This window comes from Bos mutus, chromosome 24 (assembly GCF_027580195.1).
Source record: "Bos mutus isolate GX-2022 chromosome 24, NWIPB_WYAK_1.1, whole genome shotgun sequence".
In the NCBI taxonomy this organism is placed as follows: Eukaryota; Metazoa; Chordata; class Mammalia; order Artiodactyla; family Bovidae; genus Bos; species Bos mutus.
This window is the reverse complement of record NC_091640.1, coordinates 50532942-50552314: the sequence shown is the minus strand read 5'-3', so window position 1 is coordinate 50552314 and position 19373 is coordinate 50532942. Positions and strand designations below refer to the sequence as shown.

The following is a 19373-nucleotide window of genomic DNA, read 5'->3' as shown; positions in this document are numbered from 1 at the left end:
TGGACTGCAGCCCGCCAGGCTCCTCTGTCCATAGGATTCTCCAGGCAAGAATACTGGAGTGTGTTGCCATTTCCTTCTCCAGGGGCTCTTCCTGATCCAGGGATGGAACCCACATCTCTTGCATCTCCTGCTAACTGCAACACCTGGGAAGCCTCCTGCAGAATTGTGAGTAGCCATCTTATTTTCTTGAAATCTTTTTATTTTTAAAAATCACTGGGCATATGCTGCTTTTAAAAGTTTATTAAAAGTATACTAATGAAGCATGAGTATTTGAAAACAGAAACAGAAAAGTGCCTATTTTTTATCTAAATAAGCAGGAGTATGAATTTCTGACAATTGGAAAGTTGGCTTAAGACAAAAAAAATACTATATTTGGTGTAGACATGGAATTTACTACCTCAGTAAAGTTGCAGGTAAAAAATATAAATAAAATGCTTTTCAACAGTATTCGGTTCAGTCGCTCAGTCGTGTCCAACTCTTTGCGACCCCATGGACTGCAGCACGCCAGGCTTCCCTGTCCATCACCAACTCCCATAAGCCTGCTCGAACTCATGTCCATCAAGTCGGTGATGGACATAGTTGGTGACTGTTAATACTTTCAATAGTATTAAGGAACACCATTTCTCCATGTTATAAGATGCTCCTTGGCAAAAGAGGATTCAGTGATCAAATAAGTTTGAGGCACAACACATATTCTAATCTAGAGAGTCATATAACCGTGAACAAATTACAGGCTCCGGGAAGTCCAACTTAAGGTTCACTCGGAAATCCCTGGCAGGCCAGTGGTTAGGACTTGGCATTTTCACTGCCATGGCTCTGGCTCAATCCCTGAGTGGGCAACTACGATCCCTCGAGCTGCATGGCCCGGCCTAACAGGGGGAAAAAAAACATTCACTCAATTCTAGCTCCACAAATTCTTAGAATGTGTCCTACCATTAAGATCAAATTCTAGGCCAGAAGAGGGTCCAAGAAAGAATTCTCGCCATGAACTGATACCCCACACTTAATCCAACACATCAATTTGTTCCACATTCCTGTGTTCTCTGAGGGCTTAGCCCACATATATATTAATAGAGCCTGATTCTAAAGGCACAGCTCAAGTCAGCTATCAAATAATGCTCAGGAACAGCAAAACTGAGTGATAGGCTGTAAGATCAGAAAGATCTGAAAGAACTGCATATTCACTTTGGGTTTTCCTGTTAGTCTCTACCACTGAGACAGCGAGCTTGAAATTTTGTCTTGTATTCATTTACTCCCAACACAGTAAATGGAATACCACCAATCAGGCACTTACAGTTTTGGACAAACCCAGCAGTAAAATGGGCTAGGCACAGGTTCTAAACTTTAGGTCTTAAATTTTGTGGTCTCGTTTCATTCCATACACATTTCTGAGGACATAGTATCGGTGGGTATTTCCAAGAATGTAGAGGTGACCAAACTACAACCTTTACACACCAGAGCTCCAGGCATCAGAAGTACTAGTACTAGCCATTCCCTCTTGTACAGGTTTGGGCACACGTTGAGTGCATGTGTGCTATATCGCTTCAGTCGTGCCCAACTCTTTGCGGCCCTGTGGACTATGGCTTGCCAGGCTCCTCTGTCCATGGGATTCTCCAGGCAAGAATACTGGAGGGGGTTGCCATGCCCTCCTCCAGGGGATATTCCCAACCCCAAGGATTGAATTCGTATCTCCTGCGGTGGATTCTTCACTGCTGAGCCACCGCGGAAGCCCATTCAGCACACAGTAGGTTAATAAATGCTGGTTTGACTTGAGTTCAGAAATCAAGATATGCATTAGTTCTGGTCCACTTTGGTACTCTGGCAGGCCAGGAGCCTAAAGTAGGGCTGAATCAGCCCATTCTGGAGGCTGCTTCAGAATGACTGAGATCTTGAGTAGCTAGACCATCACTACTTCAGGGATGCCAGACCCCTCCGGGAGTCAATTTTTACTAGAAAAGCCCCAGGACCAGAGGAATCCAATAGTGTACTATACACCATGACAGTATTTCTGAATAAGTACACTATAAAACTCTCTAGCTTCTTAAGATGTTAACGGACAGTATATGGTGAAATAGGACTTTAGAAAGGGGCTCAAGTTGACAAGCCTCTGTACTTTAGGACTTCGTGCCTTGAAGCAACGTGCTATGCTCCTTTTATACACTGTTTTTATTTAATCTTTACAGCACTTCTAGAGGTAGGTCTTACTATTATTTTCCTCACTTTTAGAGATGAGCAAGCTAAAGATCAGCAGATCTAAGGACCCTGCTTCAGAGCACACAGGGACCGTCGTGAGGTGCAGAATGGGACTCTGGAATCAGGTCTTTCTGGCATCACAGACTGGCACTGGTGATCACTGAAGCAGTGCTGTTATTAATACATTGGTGGGCATTACAGCTCTGCCAGAGGGACCCACAGTATACAGGGTTCCCCAAACCAGTTTGATTAGGGAACCTTTTTGACTGAATCAGTACTTGAGACTACCTTTCCATGTAATACATTTTGAGAAATACTGTGGGCAAATGAGTCAGAGATACCCCATGACAGACAGAAGGGATGTGGAAGCAACTCAGCAGGAAAAGCTATTCTAGAAAGAACATTTTACTAAAATGGTGTTCAAAGAATTATTTATCAGAACACATAAATTAAACCCAAGTTGGACAGACAGTCATTTTTTTAACCTCCAGATTCGCAAGCTCCAGCTCCTAGCTCATTTCTGACAAATAATGTTTGATGTGACATTCCAATATATTCATTCACTTAGCTAGCTTTTTAGGACTTGTTGCAGAATTTGACTTACCTCGTAGTTCAACTCATTACATCACTATTTCTTCTTTTTCTTTTTGAGCAGAGAAAGGTTTATTGCAGGACCATGCAAGGAGACTGGTGGTTCATGCCCCCAAAACACCTGAACTCCTATGTCATTGAATTTTTATAAAGTATGTTCACAGTAGGAGTATAAGTTTTATCCTGATGTGTATTTCAATAGACCTGCAATATGTATTGTGGGATGAGATAATTCTTCATTGTTTAGGACTGACGAGAATTCTCTACGATCTAGCATCCTGCCCTGTACTGACTAACTGCTGGTAGTAACCCCTTCTAGTTTTGACAAGAGACATTCCACAACTTCAAACTTCCATCTAAGGGAGCAGCATCACCTCCGAGAACCCTGGGTTTAGAGCAAACTGCAAAGTTTAATAAAATATTAATTGAAGGCTAAACACCTATCCTGACCCTGCCTTCAGTCTTCTAGCAAAGAATTCAAGATTTAACGTGCCAGCTTCAATTCTGCATATCCAATATCTCATTACATTTCTCTTTTGTTAATAACATGAACAGATTCAACACAAACTGCCAAAATACCATTTTTAGCCAGAAGGGCCAAGTCCTGCATACTTTGCCAACAACAGCAATAAAGCTAGATAGAAGCTAAGCCCAGGATTGCATGGTGCATTGGCTAATCTCTGAAGCAGCAGCCACAAAGCATGTATACCTGAATAGCCTATCATTTTGTCAAATGTGGACTTTAAGAAGGATGCTGGTTTCATTCTTTTTAAAGTGATTTATTATCAAAAAGCTTGCTCCCTCTCAATGCTGAGTTAGTTCAGCAATGCAGCTCCATCCTTTTCAGGATTATGAGGACTCAAATAACTTTAGTCCAAAACAACAATGACCACCACCACCACAACAAAAAAACCAAATGTGACTGTTGGTTCAATAACATATTTACAGACACATCAGAATGCAGTCAGGAATACTGGTTTCACTTCTTGATCGGAATGCTGATCACCATGAAATCTTCTGCAAGAGTCACTTCTTGGAGGTCTAACACTGATTCAGCTTGCTTTTTAAGTTCTACAATCCCATCTGCTTCTCCTTCTCTGGCCAAGGCAACTGGCTTGTACCTCTGACTGAAGTGAGTCAGAACCAGCCTCTTTGCTTGGCACAGCTTTGCGAATGTCGCCGCCATCTGTGGCGTGCTGTGGCCGTGCTCCTTTGCTTTGTCCATCTGGGTGTCATCCAGGGTCGCTTCGTGGATCAACAGGTCTGCTTCAAAGCACAGCTTTACTCCTGCATCATCCACAACCCCAGAACAGTCACCCAAAATACAGATTTTTCTTCCAACAATAGGCTTCTTTAAGACATCTTGGGGAGAAATTGTAACTCCATTTTCCAGAACAACAGAAATTCCGTTTTTCAGCTTCCCATAGGCAGGACCTGGTGGAACACCTAAAAGATGGAGGCAGATACCAAAACATCACGGGAATGGAATTTATGACTTGTTAAAGAGCGTCTGTTTCAACAGCACTGCAAATAGCAAATGGAAAAGGCATCCAATTCTTTTCATAATTGTTATAAATATTTTATTACTTGTGGGAAACTGGGATATTTATACATTTTTTAAAAGTTCACTGTTGGCTATTGATACTAGCAATGTCCAAGTACTGAAAACATTTCCAAGCACACGTTTCAGATAAGTTTAAGCTCTTAAGTCCCCCTAAAACCTTATTATAGTCAAGGTAACAGCTGGGATCCTCTGCTGTGCATGGGAATAAGTTTTTGTGTGCTGCATTTAATAAGCTTATCTTCAGGTAAAATTAAAGAGCCCATTTAAATGACAAGTTACCGACAAACTGATTAACGTAATAAAAAGTTGTTAGAGGACTGTTTGGATCACAACATCGAGGAGAATTTCAGGTAGTTACACACAATCAATCTTCATTTTAAACAGAGGCAGTTCCATGCTTACCGAACTGGGCTTCAATCTCATATTAATCGAGAATAGCACCTGATGATCACTCTGGGCAATACGTGCAAACAGAGTACGTTCACTAATTCCAACATGGATCATGTTTACCGTTTCCCAACACACTGGTATTCTCACAGGTTTGTAGATATTAAAAATATCTTTGGTCTAAGGCAGTTTTCCTCATTACTTAGTGCTTTGTTTTAGTTGGGGAAGAAAGAAGAGATTGTGTAAATAAAGAGAAAGAACACATGAAAAACCACTGCCATGCTTTTCACAGGTTCTGTCGTCGGCATGGCAAGGAAGGCGGTGATACCAGAGGGCTGATGTGCCTGGCGCTGCTTTGGGAGAGGTGCTGAGGGACCTGGGCGTGTGATGGCCTAGCATTGAGAAGGTACGAGGCCTTGGCTGGGCCCCAAGCCAATCTTTGAATGCTTGCTTCCAAGTGTGATGAACCCAGGTATATAAGGCTGGTTGAGGGACTTTCTTGGTGGTTCAGTGGCTAAGACTCCATGCTCCCAATGCAGGAGGCCTGGGTTCGCTCCCCAGGAAACTAGACCTCACGTGCTACAACTAAGACCTGGCACAGTCAAAAAATAAATAAATAAATAAAACTGGTTGAGGCAGTGTTCCAAACACCAAATTACTAATAACTTAATCAAAGTTGACTGACTAGGCCAAGTCAATGAAGAAGGAAAACTCAGAAAGCAGCTAGTTGCAGTTGCATGGTTGAGAACTATGGTGAAAAGTATCTGACCAAAGATGCCACTCAAACATACTTCAAAAAGATGACATGAGAAAAAAAAAGCCCAGACCTGAGACATCCACCATCACCCCACCAACCAAGATAGGAAAAGCCGAAGATAAGGCAGATCAAGAATGTGCCTCTAGAGAGCTGAAGAGAGACTTCAAATACATACTTCATTTTTGCTCTGAATAGCATCTTCTGGCCCTAGAGATTTCCCTTAATAAACAAACTTCAGGAAAAGGAAGTAAGTGGAGAAAATGTTTAAGTGTTAGGCCTGGGAAACAAGAAAGGAAGGTTTCTATGACACTTCTAACTGTTTCAGCTCACAACTCAACTGAGGAGAAAGGAGAAAACAAACAAACACTCACCCAGATCTTTCAGTTTCTGTGCGTTGAGTTTACCTGGGCGTTTCTTCTCCACGACTGAAAATCCAAAGGAGGGTATTCGATGAAAGAGGCGAAACGCTTTCACAACAAACTGTTCGTCATCAACCAGGAGGTACGAGTTTTCTTCTGAGTCTAACAGGATAGTTCGTCCTTCTCCCTCTTTGGGGGGGTTGTCTGTTTTATCCACCTGCACAGATTCTTGCAGTTCTTCTGTAGGACACTGATCCGCTGTAGGCACCAGCTCATGGACCACGTAAGGGAAGACCAGCTCCGTGTGAGAGAGTTCCATGGTTCGCCAGATAAAGTCCCGAAGCCCCACAGGGCCATAGATTTCGATGGGCTGTTTGGTGACCATGGACCCACTCTGCAGGCTGATTGTGCAGAGGAGGCCAGGAAGGCCAAAGAAATGGTCTCCATGAAGATGCGTGATGAAGATCTTGGTAATTCTCCCTTTTGATTGAAGCAGAAAAACAAATTTTTGAATTTTTCAGAAATAAAACCCACACAAAGCTGCTTGAAACATGCATGTATTTTTCTACATGATTCCAGAAGCAAGAAAGACAAGTATTATTTCACTGGAAGGTTTTAATAAGATACAACTTTTTTCATAAAACATCTTCAAATTATACAGTGTTACAGTTTTAAGAGTATTTTCCTATACATCCTCTTACTGGAAAAATGAGAAAAGGAAAGAAGTGAAGTGAAGTGAAGTGGCTCAGTCGTGCCCGACTCTTTGGGACCCCATGGATAGTAGCCTGCACCAAGCTTCTCTGTCCATGGGATTTTCAAGGTAAGAGTACTGGAGTGGGTTGCCATTTCCTTCTCCAGGGAATCTTCCCAACCCAGGGATCGAACCCAGGTCTCTCACATTGTAGACAGACGCTTTACCATCTGAGCCACCAGGGAAGTTCTCTCACTGGAAAAAAGAAAAAAGGAAAACGTGTACCAAAATGATTCACTTCAGTAATCAGCTAGGCCTCAAGTGCGAAAGTATCTGGCAGTTACACTGCCCCCTGCTGCTCCCTCTCAGAACAGCAAGTATGTACTCCCAGCATGCTAACAAACGTTCCTTTGGCTCCAACAGACTGGACCAGTGCCTGAAACCAAAATTGCCTTTTAAGGACTCCACAATGGCCAAAGACTAACTAACCAAGCCAGAGCCTGCTTGCCTGGATGAGACAGAAGGAGAAGGAGGAAAAAGCAAGGGGGATGAGGGAGGGGAGGACAGGGAGGAGGCAGAAGGAGGTTGGGAGAAAGGGATAGAGATGAAGGACCACGGAGGAGGAGGCAACAGATGCTGGAGTGCATATCCGAGGGTAAACCCCCCATGGTGTTTCGTAAAGGCACGTGGGTCCATCCCTTCCTTTCGGTCTGAACTAATACAGCAGCTCTTCCAGTGCATATTGACTTAGGCTGTAACTTGATTTAGCCAATGGTAAACTGTATGGGTTTTCCTGGTGGCTCAGAGGTAAAAAATCTGCCTGCCAAAATAGGAGATGCAGGTTCGATTTCTAGGTCGGGAATATCCCGTGGGGGAGGGCATGGCAACCCACTCTGGTATTCTTGCCTGGAGAATTCCATGGACTGAAACACCCTCCGGGCTGCAGTCCATGGGGGTTACAAAAAAGTCAGACATGACTGAGTGACTGAACAACAAACTGAATCTACTCCTGGTACGTGGCAGGATGCCACATCAACGTTTTTCAGAGATGCACCACAAAGCCTTTTGAAAGTAACAATCACAATTAACATATTTTTAATATAGCTCATGACCTGCCTATTTAGTTTATTGTGATGGGATCTGTCCTGTGACATCCAGGTAACAGTGTGCTCCAAGCGAGTCTTCTCAGTGTTACTACATCAAGCCAGGCACTGTAGCAGAGAACAATGGACCAGGTAGGGGCTGATCTTGAACCTTGAGAATCCCCAGGAGGCACACTAGAAGTTTCCCCAACATGCTCCTTTTTGTTGTCTTGGTTTAGTCTTTGTTTTTGCTGTTTTTTTACTTCTGGAACGCTTTCATTTCCCCCTTTCTGCTGTCTGGGCTGCCAACAGCCCCCCACCCTCCCAAGTGGGACCTAAAGAATCAGCAGACAAAAGAACTGCATCAGTTGTTGAGTCCTGGTCTCACACTGACCTCAAAACTGCCAAGTCAGACTTTCCGGGCCTCTCCCTATTTACTGCAAAGCACAGCCAAAGCTGAATACCAAACAATCAGTGAACTCAAAGCAAGTGAGACACGTTAGGTAAGAAAAAGTAACTTCCACAGTTATCACAGTTTCATGGAAGACAGACATTTCATTTTTTAAGAAACTTGATTTCAGTGGGAGAAGGAATGGCAACCACAATTATCAAAGGTAAGAGGAAGCTATCAAATGAAAAAAGAAAAATGCCTGAGTTCCCTTTCACTTAAGAACACGAAAATTACCAGGGAAAATGTCATCCATATAGGAGTAGAAGACTAAGCATCCTCTACGCCCAAAGGAATGATGCACTGATATTTACTGCAGTAGGAAAATGTCTACATTATTGATACATACTATATTCAGTTGGAAAAAAAAAGTAATACCAAATATAGTTTGATTGCATTTATGCAAAATTATATACAAACACACACACAAATATACCTGCACCACTACCATAACTATATGTATAGAAAATTCACTGACCAGAGAGAGAGATTTGGGATTTTCTTATTTATATTTTTCTGTTTTGTTTAAACTTTTACAATGAACATGTATACTTATTATAATCATTTTAAAATTATACTTGTATAATACTTTTTTGTAATCATTTTTGAGGGGGAAAAAAAGCTTAAGCTTACCTTTAAAATTATGAAAAAAAATAGATATGACAAACGCACACTTTTTAATCAGATGCTTGGATATCAGGACCATGGAAAGTTGAAAGAAGTATATTTAGACAGACAGAAAGTACTTCCTTATGAAACCCATAAAATATTATTACCCCAGGAGGTAGTATAAGCTAAAAGGCTTTCGAAGATTCCAACAGTGATGGGTCCATATTTGGTTACTGAGAGAAACCAAGATGTATTGAGGATTCCAGGTTGAGATTGGGGCTTTAGAAGTGCTAGAGTGTCTTTGCTGATGTTCAGGGATTACCATATCATCTCCTCCCTGAGGCCAGGAATTCTTTTTTTAAATCAATAAAAATTTAATAAGCTAAAAGTTTCCTTTAGATTTTATTTTAGTATTATTATTTTTTGGCCAAACTTTTATTTTAAAAAGCTTGAGCTTTGTGATCTGTTGAAAAATAACTGTAAAATATAAAACATGAGAGAAAGGTATTACGGCAAATAGAGTTAAGGCGGTACCCGTGGCCCCTGCCTCCAGCTGTCCACATCCCTCTATAATTCCTTCCTTGTGAGTGTGGGTGGGACTGGGCGCTTGCTTCTAACCAGTGAAACACGGCACAAGGATGCATTGCGATTATGTTCTAAGAGTCCATCTTGCTGGCAGACTTGCTCTTAAGTCTCCTTCTCCCTTCCAGGCAGTAAAAGGAAGCAGGCTAGCCTGCAGCAGAAACCCCCATGACCAGGACCGACAGCAGGCCTCAGGTTGCCGCAGCAGCCTTCGTTCAGCACCTAGAAGGTTCTGCCAACAACCTGAGTGAGCTCTGAAATGAGACCCCAGCACTGGCCAAGACCTGGGCTGCAGCCTGCTGAGATCCTGGAACAGAGAATCCAGTTAAGCCTGGCCTGAAGTCCCTGACCCACAGAAACTATGAGATAATAAATGCAAGTAACCCACTAAATTTTTAATCCGTTGTGCAGAATTAGATAACTGACACAGGTACTGAGTGAAAACTGGAGACTTATCCCTAAACCCAAACCTCTTAATACAACAGTCACTTGTTTCTATTTTAATTACCCTGCCACCTCAACTCCTACTCTCTAAATATTACAGCCACCACTCTGGCGTGTGCCTACCCTGCCAGGTCTCGTGAAAGGAAGCCTTGTGTGATCCCAGGGAACTAAAGCATAACACTGCTCTGACCACAGGGTTTCAACATAAGACAGTATGTGATTAGGGTTGAACTGTGTACACCTGTCCCAAGTGATATGCCTGGTTCCTTCCTCCAACAGTTCTCTTCCTAACCCTCTATCTAGGTCTGGGACATCACCACCTATAACCTGGAGTAATTCTGTACTTCTTCACATCCTAAGACATTCACTCAGTCACGTCTCCTGCTGGCTCTACACATATCTCTTTGAGTCTCTCAAATTCATCCTTATTCCTACTTTCTGCTCCAGCATCTTCATCTTCTCTCTCTCACCAGGTGAATGCAACTGCCTTGGGCCTGATGCCACTCTCTGTCCCAATACATTTGCTATTGGAAAACTGTCCTAAAACACAAATCAGACCATGTCATTTCTTGGATTAAAAAGTATTTAATTATTTCTTGTTGACAACAGCCTAAATAATAAGGCCCAGATACCTTAGAATACCACCGAAGTCTTCACAGCCGGCCCTCACTTTAAGCATTCCTGTCTCTCATCTCTGCAGTCAAGTACTCAGAGTGCTGGATGGCTTAGGATTCCCCAAACACGTCATGTCTCTGGAAACTCCCTTACTTCCTGCTCACTCTGTCATCTGTTCCCTGAATATCCATCCCTGCTTCTCCTCCCAGAGAAACGTCTATTCATCTCTTATATCCTCGCCCGACTGTTACTATCTCTGAGTCGCTTTCTCTGAACAGTTAGTGTCCTCCTCCTCTGTGCTTCAAAAGTAGCTAGAAAACACCTCTTAATTCCAACTTGTCACATCTCACCATGACTGTCTGCACGTCAGTTTCCACCACTAGACCAAGGGATCCTCGGATGCTAGAGCTATCTTTCTTTTAGTCATTAAATGCCAGGTGCTGTGATGAGCCGTAGGAATAATTTCAGTAACTACCGCTTATCAAGATCTAACAAGTGAGAGGCCCGGTACTAAGCTGAACATCTTACTCACGCATTAACAGATATCACCAGGCATCCCCTAGGTGCGCACATGCTCAGCGAGTCTAGTCGTACAGGGAACACACAGTGAACACAGAAACAACTTCCTGAGCAACACAATTTTAGACCCTGATGATGCTAAAAAGTCAGGAGAACCAGCACAAAGCAGGAGAATGCCTGGGGTGAGGGAGAAATTACTTAACCCAAGAAGTTTGGGGGAAGCCTTTGAGGAGACAACATTTGGGTTGAGATTTAACTGATGAGAAGTAGACAACCACACAGAGAAGGGATTATTGTATACAATTCTTACATCACCCCTTTTAAGTGGAGGGTTTAAGTGAAGTGAGTGAGTCAGTCGTGCCGACTCTTTGCAACCCCATGGACTATACAGTCCATGGAATTCTCTAGGCCAGAATACTGGAGTGGGCAGCCTCTCCCTTCTCCAGGGGATCTTCCCAACCCAGGGATCGAACTCAGGTCTCCTGCGTTGCAAGCAGATTCTTTACCAGCTGAGCCAGAAGGGAAGCGCAAGAATACTGGAGTGGGTAGCCCATCTCTTCTCCAAGGGATCTTCCCAACCCAGGAATTGAACCGGGGTCTCCTGCATTGCAGGCAGATTCTTTACCAGCTGAGCCATCAGGAAAGCCCTGATAGGGGGGTTTTAACCCCATTTTAAAGATGAGAGAAGAAAAACTCAAGCTTGCTGGTCTGCTAAGGTGATAAGCAGAGACACAGCTGGGACTGGAATACTGGTCTACCCAACTCTGGGCCAAGGCTCTGTGAACACTGGACCCTTCGGTGGGCCTGGGGCGAGGCTCGCTCTGTTCCCTCTGGCCAAAATGCCCTTCTTCTCCTCAGCCCAGGGAGCCCTTCCTCCTCCTTCAACAACTCACATATCACCCCCTCTCAGATGTCTTCGCTGATGACCCCAAGCAGAAAAGAACCACTCACTCCTCAGAACACCTACTTCCCTCTCATGATACTTACACCCACCTCCTGGGGGAAGTAAGCATGTTCCCGTGCTTGAGCAGTGTCTTTTTAACGTGTCTGATGTATCCCACTCCATTCTCCATGCCCTAAGCCTATGTACATCCTTCCTCTTCAATTTACAGGAAGAATGAAAAGTGAAGGACTGAAGGGAAGGAAGGAGAAGGAGGAAGTAAGTTGGGTAGTCATTCAGCTAGTTCATCTAGGCATCTGGGTGTGGCCAGATGCCTGAATGCCTTCCAAGTCTTGCCAGGGCTCCAGCACTGAAATGGGGTACAACTGCTGGGGTTGTTTCTGGGTAGAAGGCCCAAGGAGAGCCGAGAAAATGAAGACGAGCAAGAGACAGCCCTAATTAGAAAGTAGAACGTATACTCACCTGCTTTAAGTTGGCTCTTCATAAGCTGTGTCTGGGTCCCCTCCCCACAGTCAAAGAGCCAGCACTCGCCTTCACACCGAAGGACCAGAGCGGAGGCACCCCGGGTCGGGGATGGGTATGCTGCACCTGTCCCCAGAAATGTCACATCCATAGACATCTTCCACCCTGCAACGAGAAGGTCACTTAGGGATTATCACACATCACTGCTCAAAATCACCGAAAACAGGTTCTTGTGAGTTTCACGGTTATCTAACTTCTATATATTGAGAACAGTGTGGATTCCTGTTCTCTAATAGTTTTCCGCAGAAATCTAAAGAAAGATTTTAGTAACTCTTAATCAGTAAAAGCTACAAATTACCAAACCTTGTATGACTGCTCACGCAAATAAAAATAAATTAAAAAAAAAAAAAAAGCCAAACTCAGTTAATTAAAAACTACAGTTGAGGGCTTCCCTGGTGAAACTGAAAGTGTTAGTCACTCAGCTGTGTCCAACTCTTTGTGACCCCATAGACTGTAGCCCGCTAGGCTCCTCTGTCCATGGAATTCTCTAGGTAAGAATACTGGAGTGGGTTGCTATGCCCTTCTCCAGGGGATCTTCCTGACCCAGGGATAGAACCCAGGTCTCCTGCACTGAGGCAGATTCTTTACCATCTGAGCCACTTGGAGAGCCCTCCCTGGTGGCTCAATAGTAAAGAATCCACTTGCCAACGCAGGAGACACAGGTTCAGTCCCTGGTCTGGGAAGATCCCACGTGCTGTGGAGCAACTAAGCTTGTGCACCACAGCTATTGAGCCTGTGTTCTAGAGCCCGGGAACGGAAAAAAGAGGAGCCATCAGAATGAGAAGCTTGTGCACAGCAACTAGAACCTGCTTGCTTCAACTAGAGAAAGGCCTGTGCAGCAACGAAGACCCAGCGCAACCAAAAATAAAATAAATAAATACAAAAAATTATATATATATATATATATATGTAACCAAACTGTAGTTGAATTCCAACCACACAACATTCTGGAAAAGGCAAAACTATGGGGATAGTAAAAAGACAGTGGTTTGGGGGGGAAGGGAGGGAGGGATGGGGTTTTTAGGGCAGTAAAACTATTCTGCATGATACAGTAAAGACAGACACATCATACATTGGTCAAAACCCATAGTATATACAACACAAAACGTGAATGAGCCCTAATGTAAACTGTGGGTCAATACTGGCTCATCACCGTTGAACCACACTAACGTAAGATGTCAGCACTAGGGGAATCTGATGAGGGGCAGTGGTGGGGAGTGGGTATATAAGGACTCTGTACTTCCTGCTGATTAATTTTTTTGAAAATCCTTCTAATAATAAACAGCTCTAGTGAGGTTCTGGGCAGGAGAGGGAACTTAATTATGCTCACTAAGTGATCTCTCTCTGGTGAGCAGCTCATGGTGAGCAGCCCTTTCTCTGAACCATCAGAAACCACAACAAAACGCTACAACACTCGACAGCAATGTGAGTAACACACAGTAACGCTGAGGGAACGTCTCACTCCCCTGATAAGAGGGTCCATGAGGGGTTAGCGCTTGGGCTTCTGCTCTCACAGGTGATCAGCAACAACCTGCGGAGTGTGTAGACTTCTGCCAACTCCTGGTATCTCTTGTTCCTTTCACTATTTTTGGGCATATCTATCTCTGATACAGTTCCTTTTTAAAAAGATTTATTGATTTACTTTTTGGCTGCAGTAGGTCTTCACTGCTGTACTCAGGCTTTCTCTAGCGGCAGCAAGAGGAGGCCACTCTTCATTTGGTGTGCAGGCTTCTCACTGCGGTGCCCCATGCACTGCAAGCAGATTCGTAACTACTGGACCACCAGGGAAACCCCTCTGATACAGTTCTCTGACAGGAGATACGCATCAAGTAAAATAAACCCAAACTTCAGTTCAGTTCGGTTCAGTCGCTCAGTTGTGTCCGACTCTGCATGACCCCGTGGACTGTAGCACGCCAGGCCTCCCTGTCCATCACCAACTCCCAGAGTTTAGTCAAACACATGTCCATTGAGTCGGTGATGCCATCCAATCATCTCATCCTCTGTCGTCCCCTTCTCCTCCTGCCTTCAATCTTTCCCAGCATCAGGGTCTTTTCAAATGAGTCAGTTCCTCACATCAGGTGGCCAAAGTATTGGAGTTTCAGCTTCAACACCAGTCCTTCCAATGAACACTCAGGACTGATCTCTTTTAGGATGGACTGGTTGGATCTCCTCACTGTCCAAGGGACTCTCAAGAGTCTTCTCCAACACCACAGTTCAAAAGCATCAATTCTTCGGTGCTCAGCTTTCTTTTGAGTCCAACTCTCACATCCATACCTGACTACAGGAAAAACCATAGCCTTGACTAGACAAACCTTTGTTGGCAAAGTAATGTCTCTGCTTTTTAATATGCTATCTAGGTTGGTCATAACTTTCCTTCCAAGGAGTAAGTCTCTTTTAATTTCATGGCTGTAGTCACTATCTGCAGTGACTTTGGAAACCAAAAAAATAAAGTCAGCTTCCACTGTTTCCGAATCTATTTGCCAAAGTTATATATAACCAATTATAGATTATCCACATGGATGGCAAGGAAGGAAACAAACATGTAAGTTTAAGAAAAACTACTAAAACAGGAAAACTTGACAGGGAGCTGGATAAATATACTATCTACAGGGGGAAAGAAACCTATCAGAAACTTTTCTCAGTCCTTGCAAAAATGAAAAAAACCCTCAGTCACAAGAGAAAAAAAAAAGTCTTATAGCTAGAAATAAAGTTAACGAGAAAGGAACAGGCCCTAAAAGACTCAAAGAGAGAAATACATTAGCTTCTCTGATAGGAGATTTACTATCACCGAAATGCCTCTTTCCATAATTAATGCATGTATATTTAATGCAAATTCTATCAGATTTCCAGTGCGATTCATCTTGGAACAAACGTAACCCAAAGATCACATGAAAGAAAGAAAGTAGGTCTGAGAATGGGCAAGAAAAGCATACAAAGTAGTGAGTACTGATTTACTTTTCTAGGTAGTAACATGACACTAATCACGCACAATGGAAAGATACATTATTGGCCACAAACATAAAGTTGTAAGTAAGAGAAGGGATAGTCTGGAAATAAACCCAGGTACACACAGAAATCAATATGTAACAGAAATGTAAAAAGAGTGGCTTTTTTAAATGAATGACGCTGACATAATTGGTTATTTTCCCAGAAAAAGTGAAGCAAGATTCTTATCTTGCATCCTATATAAAAATACATTCCACATGGTTCAGAAATTTAAATGTTTCACATTTAAATTTGGACCTTTCAGGTCCAAACAAAAGTGTTCAAAAAAAATTAGGAGAATATGTATACAAATTTGGGGATGAAAATCCCTTACTGGCAAGACATGAAACACAAAGCTTTTAAAAAGACATTTTTACTACATAAAAATTTTCATATATCAAAAGACTCTTAATGTCAAAGGACCTCCCCCTGCCAAAAAAAAAAAAAAATCTGGAAAAAACTGTACTGTTTGATAACGGGTTAATGCCCCTAAGGGGCTTCCCTAGTGGCTCAGAGGTTAAAGCGTCTGCCTGGAATGCAGGAGACCCAGGTTTGATCCCTGGGTCAGGAAGATCCCCTGGGGAAGGAAATGGCAACCCACTCCAGTACTCTTGCCTGGAGAATCCCACGGACGGAGGAGCCTGGTAGGCTACAATCCATGGGGTCGCAAAGAGTTGGACTTCACTTCACTATTTAATGCCCCTAAGAAATGGTTCAAGCAAATGCATTAAAAAAGAAAAGTACAAAATAGGAAACTAAAACAATGAATATACACTAGAAATTCACAAAAGAAATCCAAAGGGCCAATAAGCATGAATGATATTTACTGTGAAACTTTTAAGGTGGCTAAAATTTGGAAACCATCTGAATATACAGATAGATAGATAAATATAAATATGGAAACAACTGAGTATTTTATTGTACATTCATATCATGAACTATCTGTTCTATAGCTCAGCCAGGTCTGTGACTCCTGCACTGAAGGGATGACAATGAGAAAAGTTACAGATGGCTATGGCATAATCTCATTTTTAAAACAATGCCCAAACATCTATGTTATACAAGACAGAGAGAGTCTGGTGAGGAACAATATACACCGTACTGCTACAATGGTTATCTCGGGGGTGATTAAAATGATGGTGGTGGAGATTAACTTTTTAAAAAAATCCTTGAATTGTTTTTGGTTGCAATAAGCAGCATTTTATTTACCTATTTGACTTTATTTTGCATTTAATTTACTTCATGACTTAAAAAAAATGTGTCATAAAGCTAAACATGCTTTTCTGACTATGTGTCACCTCATCTCCCTTTCCATTGGGGGTACAGTCAGCTCCCCACCCCGGCCCCACACCTCACACAGCAGGTGGGTGGTACATCTCTCCACCCCACACATGAGTTTTTAGGTTATTGCTAGTGACCTTTCCATGCCTTACTCCACATTTTCACTTCCAAGATCAAGACTTCTTCTGATAACTCTATAGTTTAATTTGCAAAGGCTTTCTGATTGGACTGCAGTTTGCAAGAGCCACAAGAGTAAAGTGAATACAGAAAGTCAAAAATTTAAGGTAATAAATGCAGAGGGTGTAATAGAATATAAACACTTTGCATGTGTAACTGATAGTAGATCTAAGCCAGTGATACAGAATCCTGAAGTACTCATCACCTGGAGATCTTTTAAAACATCAACCATTGGGCTCCATCCCAGAATCAACAGGAAATTCCGCAAGAGACATGTGTTTTAGAACTGAATAAGAAAAATTCTTCCCCTGTGATCCTAACATGCAGTCAGTTTTGAGAACCAGTTAGTGAAAGGCTAGTGGAGAACTACAATGGATGGATCAGGCTGAACTGAACTCACTAGTCAACAAGTCAATTAAAAAAAAAAAAATTTTGTTATGCAAAATTTCAAACACACACAAAAGGAGAGAGATTAGTATAACGTACTGTCACACTGAGCTTCAACAATTATCAACTCAAGGTCAATCCTGTTTCCTCTTTATCCCCCATCTACCACCTAAGAATATGTAACAAGTGGTATTGGGAAGTTCCACCAGGGAGCACAAGCTGTCTGACTGTCTCTCTTTTTCTGATGTTAGCAACCATTAGTGATCCTTTCCAGGAAACGTTATTTCATTAGGGGTTGTCAAAAGGTGATATTCTCTCATTCCTTCTGTAGTTATTAGTATCCTTCTGTAATTCCCTGATCAATCAGTCACCCTGCAATACAATTTGTATGGAAAAGAGCCAGTGATCAATCTTAACACCACAGAGGCACGACCTAATCCAACTCCTGACGTGATGCAATATGAAGCACACAGTAACCGATGAGGTTTTCTTGCCAAAAAATATAACGTGTATCTGGAAAAGGCTGTCTTCTAAACACGTTTATTAGAGCACACCACAGCGAAGGAAAAAGCAAAAATCAGTGTGTAAGAAACAGTACAGGACAAATGGCTTGACTTCTTCAACAACCTAAATACTAGGAAAAATAATAATTGAGAGAGAGAAGGAGACAAAGAGATGTGAGCCATCAAACAAACGTAACATGTCTAGCTTGTCTGAATCCTGATTTGGACCACCAGATGATGGGAGGGGGAAAAAATTGAGAGCACAGGGGAAATGTAAACTTCACCAGAGAGTAACAGGAGATTCTTATGAGACTGATAATGCTGTTATGTTCAAGGAGTTACTGTGTTGTATAAACATAAGCCAGTATTTAATGGATGAAATGGTACATTTTGATTTGCTTTAAAATAATCCAGTGGGGGTGAGGGTGCCAGATGCAACTAGATCAATTAGCGATTAGTACATGAGTTGGTACATTCTGTACACGATTCTGTTCTTGTATAGATTTGAAAGTTTCCATAATAAAAAGTTTAAAAGCAAGCCAAATAACCAAAACTCTTCCATTAGGTCGGGAAGTAACCAGAAATTTAATCACTGGTGCGCGTTATGCACCACTAGGAAATAAGTAAGCAAACCAGGTTTTGGGTCTTGTCTACTTGGACAACAAAACAAAACAAAACTCAGCCGTTTGTTTTCTGATAGTACACATTCCTAGCGAGAATACAACACACGATCGAGCTCAGTAGGGTCACTTGACACTCTGGGCTAGTGGCTCTCAGTCCTGGCTGCAGACTACAATCGCCCGGTGGTTCTGGGGTTCTCAGCACTGGGGAAGCTCCCCGGAAGATTCTAAAGACTGTCGGGCTCCGAAGGAGTTTTCAGGCAGAGGCGGTGCCAAGCCTGCAATCCACCCAAGCGGTGCAGGCAGGGCAGGTCCTGTCATCCTCCATTTTAGAGATGAAAGGGCCGAGGCCCTCTGCACAGAGAGTGGCCTTTGCGAGGCCAAGGCCTAGCCAGCTGTGGCCAGAGGCCGGGTCTCCGACCGCCGGCCGGCCCAGCAGCTCCTCCACGCCTATCGAGCAAAAGGAGGGTGGGAGGCGGCAGAGGCGCGGGGCAGGGTGTCCTCGGCCCGCAGGTCGGGGTAAGCAGGCGCGATGAGGGGCGGTGGGTGGACAAGGCGCGTCCTAGCTCCCCGGCTCGGGTCCTCGGTTTCCGGCCCAGCCCGCGACTCCGCGGGTCGCCCGAGCGCTCGATCGGTTTGGCGGGCGCGGGGGAGGCCTCGGTGGCGCAGACCCCGGCCCGCCCCCCACCTCGGGCGCGCCGTGCCCCACTCACCCACTCCCCGAGGCCCGCGGCGAGGCCCGGCCGTCCGCGGGGCGGCGACGCGCGCGGACGGAAGTGCGCCGCCGGCCGAGTCCGCGACCCACCGCTCTAGGAGGCGCCGGAGGTCCGCGCTCGGTGGTTCTCCGCGGAGCGCGACCCCGGCGTGAGGCTGAGCTGTGGGTCCGCCGCTCTGTCCCGCGGAGCGGAGTGGGACTGCCCCTAAGAGGGCTGCGGTATCCCGGGAAGACCAGAGCGCCTGAAGTGAAAAATGTCTGCTGTGTGGGTTGCTTTTTTATTTTTATTTTTTGGCCACTGCTTGGGAGCATGTGGGGTCTTAGTTCTGCAACCAGCGATCAGACCCTCACCCCCTGCCCTTGAAGCCCAAGGTCTTAACCACTTGGACCGCCAGAGAAGTCCCTACTGTATGGCTTTTTTTTTTTTTTTTTGCCATGTAA

The 19373-nt window shown here is 43.8% G+C and overlaps 1 protein-coding gene across 2 annotated transcripts; it reads right to left on the bottom strand.

Moving 5' to 3' along the window:
* Nucleotides 1-1135: 1135 nt before the first annotated feature.
* Nucleotides 1136-19067, bottom strand: ELAC1 (elaC ribonuclease Z 1). 2 transcript variants are annotated; one of them, XM_070361510.1, is made up of 4 exons: nt 18931-19067; nt 12205-12369; nt 5864-6331; nt 1136-4230 (listed from the first exon to the last, which is right to left on the bottom strand). In XM_070361510.1, the coding sequence occupies exons 2-4, from the start codon at nt 12359-12361 to the stop codon at nt 3764-3766; spliced, it is 1092 nt and encodes a 363-aa protein (XP_070217611.1). In that variant the 5' UTR covers nt 12362-12369; nt 18931-19067; the 3' UTR covers nt 1136-3763. The 2 variants fall into 2 exon arrangements, with proteins under 2 accessions (XP_070217611.1, XP_005896972.1); XM_005896910.3 differs by lacking the exon at nt 18931-19067 and adding an exon at nt 13907-18905.
* Nucleotides 19068-19373: the final 306 nt, after the last annotated feature.